The sequence below is a fragment of the Petromyzon marinus genome, chromosome 50, assembly GCF_048934315.1.
Source record: "Petromyzon marinus isolate PM22_M1 ecotype Great Lakes invasive population chromosome 50, UKy_Petmar_22M1.pri1.0, whole genome shotgun sequence".
NCBI classification, from domain to species: Eukaryota; Metazoa; Chordata; class Hyperoartia; order Petromyzontiformes; family Petromyzontidae; genus Petromyzon; species Petromyzon marinus.
Window position 1 is genome coordinate 7,649,728 of NC_133716.1, and position 12,122 is coordinate 7,661,849.

General features: G+C 47.0%; 1 protein-coding gene across 5 annotated transcripts in view; it reads left to right on the top strand.

Moving 5' to 3' along the window:
• LOC116953115 (potassium channel subfamily T member 2) overlaps window positions 1-12,122 on the top strand; it is a 224,074-nt gene that overhangs the window by 101,645 nt on the left and 110,307 nt on the right. Inside the window, exons 1-2 of one of the 5 annotated variants that reach the window (XM_076074844.1) lie at window positions 3,024-3,447; window positions 4,051-4,214. The exons of the other annotated variants lie outside the window; for them this stretch is intronic. Of the exons in view, the coding sequence (XP_075930959.1) occupies window positions 3,370-3,447; window positions 4,051-4,214 (242 nt within the window). The 5' untranslated portion in view covers window positions 3,024-3,369. Of the gene's footprint in view, window positions 1-3,023; window positions 3,448-4,050; window positions 4,215-12,122 lie in introns of those variants that run through there. 5 annotated transcript variants of the gene reach the window in all.

Consider the following 12,122-nt stretch of genomic DNA (forward strand, 5'->3'; position numbering starts at 1 on the left):
ACCGAAATATGAGAATAGGTTTTCCCCTTTTTTCTTGCAACATTGCATTCTGACCACAAGTATTGTGGTTAATGCAGACATGATTCCTTGTTAAAGGTTTCAGTTTGGTGTTTTAACATCTTAACACCTGTTTTGTTGCCAGAAAAAAGGGGAAAACCTATTCTCATAAGTAATACATGTTACAATTACAATTCCTTATATTGGAAACACATACTAGTTAACTGATTACTAATATAGTATGTAATTACAACCCCCCTCTCCGCCTCTGATCTCTGCACCTGATGGGTTCAGTGATTGGGTTCAGTGATTAAGTAATACATATGACAATTCCGCATAGAGGAATCATACTAATTATAATTACAATACCCTCCCTCCCTCCTCCGCCTCTGATCTCTGCACCTTATTGGGTTCAGTGATGAGGTCATCCTGCTGCTGCACTATTTAAGACCAGAAGCAGGTGGATGGCTTCACTATTCTGGCAAATCGCCCGATGATGCTGGATGTAATTACCAGCGAAACGGTACACTCAGATTGTAAATGTTGTGGATTCACTCTTCCAACACACCGATGGGCTGAAGTAGTAACAAATGTCCATATTTTGTTTTCTGTGACAAATGTCTTACTGATTGGCCGTGTCGGGTGGTGGAGGGTTTCAACACGTTTTTACTTACGCGATCTAACCCAAAAACCTTTATTATGAATAATAATGGTCGCGAAAGCCAACGTGCTAAACTGAGTGTTTTATTATACACATGGGAAGGTGGGGGGGGGGACGGGATCGCCTGGAGAAAAATCGCCCGTGCGAGGGGGCAACACTCTATCCACATACAGATGAAAAGAGACGACGATTAATCCACTTGCTGTGCCGCCTTCTCCTGGCTAGTCAGGGTACGGCACCTCGACGCCCGCATAAAGGGAGTTTCGCAACATTTGTGCCGTTCCACCAGCCCTCGCCTGCACAGCCGCTGGATTACCTTCGCATACGCTAACATGATAACGCAGCTGGCAGCCTTCTTACTAATTCATACAGAGGAGCCACACAGCACATGTCAGCAAGCAGACATTCCCGGAAGCGCTAATATCGGCGCTTTCAGAAGGCACTAATTTCTGAAATTAAAGATAACGGGAAATTTCATCCACGCCCTGTTTAATGCTTCCACATTTTTGATGAGCTTTTTTTTTTGCTCACGTTATGAAACACTTAAACGATAAAACAACACATTAGGAATCTTAGAAGCTTAATACTGCATAGTTCTGGATCTACGAGCCTTCGGCAATGATTAACACTGAACCCGAACTGGCCTCCTACAGCAGTGCACATGGGTACCCCACGGTCGATGGATATTCGTTGCTTGTGGTGGGGTAAAGTGTGGGTACTCCGACCTCTTCCAAGATGTCTAGCAGGCATGCAAGAGTAGACCAACATATCCTCCAGAGGGGTAGTCTAAGAGTTCCCTCTAGTGGAGGCTCCTCTAACAGGAGTGGTGTTCATATTCTTGGTTATTTCGGTAAAGTCACGTAGAAGGGAAACCACAGCAAGAAAATGTTCTCGCTGTGGTTTTCACACCTGATGATGATTGCTTGTGTTGCAGTCGAAACGTCGTGATAATTTTATTGTTTCCATTCTACGTGACTTCACCGAAATAACCAAGAATATGAATCCCTGCAGTCATGAAAGCTTTAAATCAAAAGGAGTGGTGTTATGAAATACAATAAATGTAATGCGAAGACCAGGCACTGATGAAGATGATGATGGTAAAGATTCAATGCCTTAGCGCTGGGCTTCCCATGGCAGTTCTCCTGGAAAACTGCATTGATTTTTAATATCACCATCTGGCAGAGGAAAATCCCTGATTATGCAAATGCTTCTGGAAGCAGAACTAAACATAGTCCAAATTTGATAAACTTGTCAAAATTGTCTGCATGTATGTTGAACTTCTTTCGCACCGTACGTGGCCGATCTTGTCAATCAGAGGTGCGGGGAAAAGGTCAACAAACTAAACACAAAAAGCTGTTCTAAAGAAATGAGTTTTCAATTTAGATTTGAAAGTGCATAGGTCCAAGTGGCTTCCTAATATCGGAAGGAAGAGCGTTGCAAACGGCCGCAGAAGCGCGTCTGAAAGCACGCAATGCGGTGACCGCCTTTGTTCAACGGGTTAGCCGAACATCGCTGCAAGGATGACTGAAATAGCGTAGCAATCATTGCCTCCAATCGCAAAAAAACGTGGCAGGAGCCTCACTGAGTCTTGAGACTCAGTGAGGCTTTGCTGAGTAAACAAGGGTAATTATTATAACAATTATAACAGTGAAGCGCAGGGCGCAGCTGACTGAATGTGAACAATTAGGCCACCTGCGTGGTGCTGGCCACCCACCCTCTCGTATGCCGAGCCCACCTTCATAGGTGTTTGCTCACAAGCACTTGCCCCAACAGTCTGTTCGAGGCTATATTGGGGATCTTTGTATTTTATGTGCGAGGCGATCGGGCGTGACGTTGGCCACCCACCACCATGTCTGTCTTGTCCGGCCTGCATAGGTGTTGCTCGCGAACAACACTCGCCCCAACAGCCTGTACGGGGATAGAGCGTTGCTCTCTCGCACGCGTGCGCTATCCCCGGGCGCTCGGGTTTTCTGCCACGCGTGTAAACGCTCGTTAATTGTCTGAAGACATCTTAAAATACACGACCCCCTCTTGAAGAATCCTGGAAGAACGCGTCATTGAGAGAGGGATTCTGAGACGTGGCATTCAAAAAATAGCTTCGTTTATTTGCAGGTGACTTGCTTACCTGTCCTGTACTTTGCACTTCTATCGTGTTTTTGCATTGTCGTCGTAACTTTTCTGACCCGCCCCGAGTGGACACCTGTGAAAAAGAGCTTTACAGCTCATCGGATTCCTCCAGTAATAAATATTCTGATTCCGATAATAATTTCACAAGAGGGAGCGAGCGTGGATAGCGATTGCTCTTGACAGGATGCGCCGAGGGCAGATCCTCGCACGCACGAGCACAGCTCACAAATACAAAGACCCCCCCCCTCCCCCCGTATAGCTTTAACAGACTGTTGGGGCAAGTGTTGTTGGCAACCACCTATGAAGACCGGCACAGCACCTCTCCCGGCCGCCTTTGTCTCCACAGCTGCAATGTCTTCACACACCGCAACCGGCTACCCATTTGAGGCCGAGTTAACCTAGGGGAGGCACAGATATAATCGCCGCTGGCGTTGTTCGCAGTGCGCTCACCGCTGCGCCACCGCTCCCCCCCGCCGCCCGCCCCATCTCTACAACACAGCACGCGACGCGCGCGCGACGTTGCCGCGTGCCCCCGTCACGTGACGTTGGCGCGTGCCCTGGAAGATACGCGCAAAGGAGGGATAATGATGGCCGAGGAGCGAGACCAGGGGAGGGGAGGGAGACAAAGGAGAAGGCACATTGCGGGCACGTTAAAAATCGAGGTCAGGGTACACGGCGCATAGCGTTGGGCCGAGAGAAGCGAATACGAGGAGCCTGCGCAGAGGTGCAGAGGCCACGTCGAATTGGGCTGGCCGATGATGTGGGTCTGTCATCGTTGCAGAAATGTAATCGTAAATCAACGGATCATCGAGAAAGATTAACGTCTCTATATAATAATAACAACCCAATTCAGCCGTGGTGTGCGTGTATTTATATTATTTTCATGCGTGCAAATTTAAAGCTAGGTTTCCCCTTCCCCCCCCCCCCTAAACGTGAATGAGAACAGATTGGTTCGTATTTGTTTTAGGACGGTCGGTGATGGGTAGGGAGAAAGAAAAAAAACACCGTTCGACTGCGCATTTTTGGTCCGGCATCACGGCCGTACGCAACGGACGAACATGCGTCGCGTGCGCGTGCGAGCACGTGTGGGTGCGTGCACGTGAGTGCATGCGTCCGCCCGCCCGCGCGTACGTGCGTCTCCCTCGCTCTCTCTCCCCCCACCTCCCTTTTGCCGTGTCAAAGTGATACGTGCCTCGAACGAGGCCCAGAGGCCTTTGAATATTTAATCGGCAGGAGGCGCGTAATGGCTCTAATGCCTCTCACAGATCGGCCAAAGCGCGGCGAGTCGGAGCCTTCAGAGTAATTTTGCGCAAAACGACAGTGGCCCAGGAACAGGGCAGAGCAGGCGTCTCAAACACCGCCACCGCCACCACCGTCCGGCCAATATGTCGTTCCTAAGTCGAATGGATTCAGCGAATGATAGTCCAAGGTGAGGAAGCTTTAGCGCTGTATCTGTCTCTCTGCTTGCGTGTGCTCTAAAGTGCTTGCTTTGCCCTGTGGTTGATATTGGTGTAAATGAGAGGCTGGAACGTGTTACAGGACGGTCACATTTGAATGTGTGTTATGTCTTCGTGTGTCGCCTGCAATTGTCTAAACCGGTTTAGGGTTGTGCATCTCTGTCTCTCTGCTAATGCTTCTGCTGCTGCTTGTCAGTCTGTCACATTTGCATCAATTTATTTTGATGGTGGCCTAAGACAAGGAGACCACAATGCAGTTCTTCGTGAACTGCTGCTGGCTTTTGCAAAATGTACAAAGGGGGGAGTGATGATGTTTTCTGTTGTTGCCCGCACACGTTTTTTTGGTGTGTTGTTTTGAAAGGTACGGGTTTTTTCCGACCCCCACTATTTTTCCGTCACAACAACAAGAGCCGTTTCTCAGAATCATTTACACAAGTTCCATGTTTGCGCGAGGGGCAATTGGTGTGTGCACCCGTCCCACATAATCTCCTCCCTCGGTCGACTGAGTCTTAAATTGCGACTGTACATGCTCGGGTGTGTAAACATGAGCAATTGGCTAGGAAGAGGCGCAAGGCCCCCTTGAGCCCAAGACGACTTACGAAATTCTCAAAAAATTGCATTTCCCAAGATTTGTCCCAATTCCGAGCCCCCTTGCGGGATTTACGCACGGGAATTACGAAAATGTCTTTGATCACATTGGGGGCCGGTCAGAGGCACAAACAGACAAATATCATCCCCCGTATATCCTCAACACACTGTTGGGGCCAAATGCACCTATGAAGGCCGGCACGGCACACGAGCGGGCGGCTGGCCGGCACCACACCCTGCCTTCTTTGTCTTCCTAAGTTTGCAATGTTTACACACAGCACCAGGTACTCATTTGAGGCTGAGCAGACATAGGGGAGGCCCGGTTCAGATAATCGTCACCGATGTTGGGTCGTGAGCGGGAATCGAACTCGGGTCCACGGGTTCAGTAGCGTGGCACTCCTACCGCTGCACGGCCTCTCTGACTAAAACACGTAAACAGATGCACACTGTCACAAATACACACGCAGAGACAACACCAACAGGAGCTGCAGCAGCAGCAGCAGCCACTCGCCACTAAGTGGCAGTGAAGTTACCATGACATTTGTGCCAGGCTAGGTGCACTTTGGGGCCACGTGAAGTGTCGAAGGCTCGCTGGCAGGAGGTCACGAGGCAGAACCCAGGTGTTACAGGTTGACCAAGATGACTGACAGATGCACCACCTGTGCTGCTGTTCCAACTTGCTGCGTTTCACTCTGCTGATTGTTGTGAGCATCACTCTTCTGCCCTCCATCGTTGCTAGGAGGTGACCTTCCCCAACTACCCAGTACTGTAGTGTCCTTAATGAGCCTCCTCCACAGAGGCCGATTTTGACACGGCAGATACCAGTCATCAGAAAGTCCACTCAGCTCCAGATCATCCTGTACCTCATCTCTTATCTCCATGTCCGTTTAGTCTTCTCTATCCGGCCACACAGATGCTGTTTAGACATGTGACGGCTGTACGTGCGGGTTACATGACCCAGTGAATGCAACCATGCCTGCCGGAGGGACTCACTAAATCGGATGCGTGTCCAGATCTTTCAAGGATCTGCGAGCTCCTCACATAATCCATACCCAGGATGGATCGCAGGTGGGCCGATGCGAACGTTTCACCTCTTGGTGGCACGCTCCAGGTTCAGCAGCAGAGTCGCCAACTCCTCAGAGTGGCCTGCTGGGAGCTTCCGTCACTTAACCGAAGAAACTCCCAACAGCACGCGGAGCTAAATATCGGGGACATTGTGCCAAATAGCACGCAGTTCGACCCCACGTCTCATAAGAGAACTTCGAGATTTATCGCAATGGGCACGCACGTGCGCACGCACGTCCATTCATTTGCCCATTGAGTTAATCAGGGGCTCTGCCACTTCATTGTAACTTGGACATCTGGTAAGATTAGTTTTTATGTAAAACTGCTAACATTCAATCGAATATCATATCTTTTGTTTAATGTCAACACTAGGGGGTATAGCTTGTGGTTTAGAGGGGGGAAATATGGATGTAGTTATCTGTATTTGTGGCCCTGTCATTTTTTTATTATTATTGCAGACTCGAGAAATATAGTCATTAGAATAAGGAGAACAAATTAATAGGTGTACAGAATAGAGAGCAATTTAAAGAGTTCTGAAGAGTCTACATACCTGTACGTTTGAGGCAATACTCTTTGATACCGCCATTGAAAATAAAAATGGAATGTTGTGTGTCATTGGAGTAATTGTCGTCGGCATGAGCAATTTGTGCCCTCATCATGCATTTATTGTGGGCGAATACAATATTCGGACCGCTGTATTAATTTGAAACCGGACTTGTTTAAAGCAATGCATTGAAATAATTCGCCAAGGGAGGGGACTTCACAATCATTGTAAGTTACATTTTTAAAAGTGAAATCTTTTTTTGGGGGGGGGGCGTGAAATTTGCTTAATTAATTAATCCGCCGGTGCAATCAAATCCCACCACCTTGTTCCCACACTCTGAAGAAAGGCCATTCCCAAAGCGTGATCACCCTCGTGAACACGAGGCAGCAATCCATGACGGAGACATACTCTTTGGTTTTATTCGGTCAAGTCATGTAGATAGAATAAAACAAAATAAAAGAAAGGAAAATAATCAAATCACGACGTTTTGGAGGCAACACAAGCTTCCGTCTTCAGGTGGAAAAGTCAACGCAGAATATCTATCACACAGATCTTTTGCTGTGACTATTCCACCTGAAGACGGAAGCTTGTGTTGCCTCGGAAACGTCGTGATTAAATTTTTTTTTTAATTTTATCTACGTGACTTTACCGAATAAAACCAAAGAGTATGAATCCTTGCAGTCACGAAAGCTTCAAATCATGACGGAGACGTTGAGTTGTTATTCTTAAGGAATCCGATTGGCTACGTTTTGCAATGGCCTTGAAATACGTCTTCGTGTCTATTCGAGCACACTGCACGTATTTTCACACGCAAAAAAAACTGTAATTCCCCAAAATGAATTGTTACTAAACTTACCTTCACAGCTCGCCATCACCAGTGTCAGGCCCGTATTATATTTTCGTGTGGTTTGAAAAAAAATACGTTTAAGGAGTCTGTTTTTTTTTATTATCAATACATATTGTAACCTATACATCCAATTTGCATAGACTGTGAGTGCGGAGGTGTTAGTCTAACTTCTGTCCCCTTGTATGTGGGTTGCATGCTTTTCAGTGTGACTGACTTGCCAGCTTGTTTTGATAAGTGCTTATCTGGTAATGTAAAGCAGAGGGTAATCTGCGTGTACTCGGGTTAATTGAATCTTTGTCCTGACTCAATAATGTGATTATCTAAAATAAAACAGCCTTTAGTGGCTGCGAGTGGCTATTTTGTAACCGCATGGACTAGGCCCAGCATCTGCTACATTCAGTGCTCACAGAGTATTTCTGGTGGCATCATCATCAACTGTTATCAATCCACTGCTGGATGATGCCCCCCCCCCCAAGCCGTCGACATCTCTCACAAGCCTGCGATGTAATAATCCGCTCGTTGCCTGTACACGAGCCGGTTCCATCACTCCATCTCCTTGCTGGATGTCCACTCTCAAACGCTTTACATTCCTTTGCTGCCACTCCATCATTATTCTTGACCATTGCCAGTCACCCCTTGATGCTGTTGGCGTGGCTAATTAAAATGGAATGCCACTGCTTTTGTGTATGCCACCTTGTGTGTATCCGATGCCAAATAATTAACAAACTCTACAAATGGTAGCAAACAATTGCGAGTTTCACATTGCAGGTTGGGCAATGGTCATCATTAGGTTAATATTTTTTGTTATCTTTTGTTATTGTCGCTCAGATGAAAGGGAAATCTTGGCACATTTAGTCAACGTGTCCTCTTCAGACAATGTTGAGGTTTACAAAGAGTATACAAGACAGGGAAATGGCAAACGCAGTACAATAAACCCTCAGTAAGTGCGAGTTTTGTATTCGCGAGTTTCTCATTCGCGAGTTTACTAAGTGTATATTGATTCCAGTGGCGGGCCGTGTATTTTACAACTAGGCCTTCAGTGCTATCACTATGGCTATGGGCTATTGTCATTCGACTTAATCACCCCATATTCACAGTGACAGTAACCTTTATCGAGTGGAATAAAGTGATTTAACACGAGGCTCAACACCTATGAGAGTTACAATACACTAATTGCAGAGACATTAATACATGGTGACTGAAACCATCAAGAATGTACCACTATTACGCAGTATGAGAGGATGCTGCATCACAAATAGACATCGCATAGCCCAAATCAATGTCATTACCAAAGAAACAAGAACAAGCTCACAACAACCAGTCACATTTACTCATACCACCACCAAGCAAGCAAAAATGCCATAAAACACAAATAACACAATCAGGATTCAACAGGCTTCCCCACACACAAAAAAAAATCTAAACCACTACATCTAAAAATCTAAACGTCATGAAAGAAAGTTTAAATAAATCTTAGATGATGCTACATTACGTGCTAGCGACTCCGATCACGGCACACGAAAAATGGTAATGTAGCCGGCTAGGCCAGCTAGAAGGCTCCGGCGTTTCAAAGAATGCGCCCAACATGGCAAACTCGAAATCTGATTGGTTAAAGAATATGACAATAACATCGTCCCCATTTGCTTCAACAGCAGAGGGGATTCACTCGACATTCTGAAGGCCGCAGGGTAAATTTTTCACCCGGAGAGGCGGAGACAGCACAGGTGGATAATCTGATTGGATAAAAGCTCTAATTTATGAGCTGCACTGGAAGCAGCGCAACTGAGGGAGAGAGTAGCAATGCAATAGACTGATGGGAACGGACTTTGTAAAATACATATAGCATTAATGAAAATATATATGTGAAATTATGAAAAATATAATTTTCTGATTCTGACAATCTCTAGGCCAGCAGAGAAGGCCTTGCTGACCCTGACGGCCCGCCTCTGATTGATTCTCTATTGGTGACCCGCCGGACTCCATTATTCGCGAGTCTGTAGTGCATCCAGACGACCGACAGCGGGGAGATGCACGCAGAATGTTGTTACGTTTGAAATGGTCTGCGAAGATTTGGCACGACCGCTCGGCTGCCCACTGTATTCTCAGTCTCGCAGTAATTCCACTCTGAACTCGCTATTGTGCATTTTTTTTTTACTTTATACGTGCTTACTGCAGTCAACTCGTGTGTTATGGTGTAAACGAGTCGACTGTGAGGTCCATTAAAACTAACGCCAATTCAATCAAGGAAAGTGTTGCGGCTAGTGCACCCCAGAGTGACTAAAATGATAACAGCTGTTGCGGCGTTGATATATATGCCTGCATCTCCCGAGCAGTCACCCCCCCCCCCCCCACTGAATTCCTCACCATGGCCACCACCTCCATCGTCGTCAAATCATCAAAGGTAATAACAAAAACACATTGTTCTCAAAGAATTGTGATTTATTTATTGTAGCCATTGTTATTAAACATTTACCATTCCCCCCCCCCCCCCCAATGTTCACTCGTACCAGGAACACAACCACAATTTTTCCCATCGGAAGGAGGTTTCTGCATTTGCGAGCGTTTTCAAAAATGTAACCCTCCAAGATAGAGAGGGTTTACTGTGTAAGCAGAACTACATTTTGTCTCTCCATATATGATCCTTATGGCGGTACTCCGGGGTGCCAAATCATACAAAATGGTCGAGGCAATTAAATATTTTATTTCTGGGACACTTTTTTTTTACCAGGAGTGTGTACTTCACTCCGCGACTGGGGTACCAATCAGTCCTCAATCGGTGCCACACTCCGCGATGTCGAAACGCAGCGAGGACGATTCCGCTGAAACCCTGAACGCTCTGGGTACGCACCGTAGCGGTGCACCGTGAGTACAGCTCGTCGAGATGAATCGATTGCCGCATCGCCGACCATCAACAGACTAAAAATCACTGTGTCACGGACATTGTGCGAGAGCCGGGGTACTATGGTACCCCGGGGTACCGCAATGAGGTTCATATGAATGACATTTCTTTCAGTTTATCGGCCAGCAGCATTTGGTTCAGCAAGTAAACTCCCTACTGGTTTGGACCTTCTGGCTCTCATCAGCTTGGCCTGAGGTGATGGGTTAAGTCAGAAAGGTTTCAACCAAAACTACTGGACATCTGTGAAAAATAGCTTTATAGCTCGTCTGATCGCTCCAGTATAAATTAATATTCTGATTCTGTTTGACCTGCTATGACGTACGGATCAGAAAACATGGACATGAACAAAGAAAATAAAACATGAATGGCCAACTGCACGAATAGGCACGGACACGCTTTGCTCAGAATTACGTTGAGAGGCAATAAGAGGAGCACATTGATTAGAAAACATACGTGGGTAAAAATATATATACGTAACTATAACTGTTGAAATTAAATGGGTTTGGGCAGAACACGTCATGCCAAGCGGGGATGATGGCCGATGGTCATAATAAAAGTGCAGAACAGCAGCCAAGGAATGGGAACTTGTCCAAGAGAACATCTACAGATGAGATTAAGCGATGAAATCAGCTCGTGTGCAAGTGCTGGGTGGATTTGTTACATTGCCATGTAGTTGGCACCGTAGGGGGCACAGGTGGTGCATCGGGCTAGTCATCTCAGTCAACCCATGACACCTGGGTCTGCCCCGTGACCTGCCAGCGGGTGTTCGACACTTCACGTGGCCTTAACAAGCACATGGCCTGGCACAAGCGCCGTGGTGACGTCACCGCAACTTAGTGGCGAATGGCGGTTGTTGGTTACATCACAGAATAGCGAGAGGTCATGATGGCTACGGGGAGGCCTTAATGCAGCAGTGGATTGATCATGGCTGAAAATTACGTCATATAATGGACTTGCAGAGGTGCACTGGTCATCACCAGCCATTTGTGTTGAGTTCAGACGCTTCAGCATTTCGCAGCCAAGCGGAAAGTTATCAGTTAAAAGCGCGTATGTTTCGTTGCAAACGATGAACAATCAGCATTTTTGGTGTGTTTTTTGTTATTGTTTCTATATCCTTCATCTTCGAGTCGCTTTGGTCTTTTTTTGGTGTCATTTGGGCGCGTGTCAGTTTCCTTCACTGATATCTTCTTGCAGCGGTCTGTCTCCAATGATCTCTGTCCGCCGTCGTCGCGTCTGTGAACTGGAAAAGCTTCCATCCCGCCCAGTTGTTTCATGTTTGACGTGCGGTCAGATCCTGGTCTTCCTCTGCACCTAGCAACTTCCAGCGTGTGCGCTCAACCAGTAGCTGCTGGGCACGTTTAGTTTACGTGACGCACCTTCCTAATTGGCCGTGTCGGGTGGTGGCGGGTTGAGCACACATTTGCATTTCCGTGATCTAACCATCGCAAACAAAAAACTTTACCACGGATAATATGGGTCGCGAAAGCCTATGACGTGTCAAACTCCCCTGGTCCCGCTCCACCGCGCATCCTCCGCAAACCCATCGTCATTCCTCCTTGCGGTGTATTTTGGTGCAGTTACTTTTTCGTCGCCCACTCAATCCGGAAATGTATTTAGTTCGATATTATCGAACGCTCGTTGGACAACCTTAGCGGCTTGCATTGCGCGATGGCACGCCTCTCAATAGACCCGTTGCGGGTTTTTTTTGCGTCAAAGCTGTTGCGGCTTCGCCCCGTGATGTTTGTATCGTGGGGGGCCAAGCACGTCCACCGCTATCCGCTCGCTGCCCCAGTGATGGAGCGACAAGACCGAGCCAATGTTGTGATGACTAATCGTGTAGACTTCCTTCCGCCAGCATCCAATATGTGGCTGTACAGGTGACATATTGCATAATATCCTGCTGTCACTGTGCTTTGGTAAAGCGTTCAGTTAAGTAG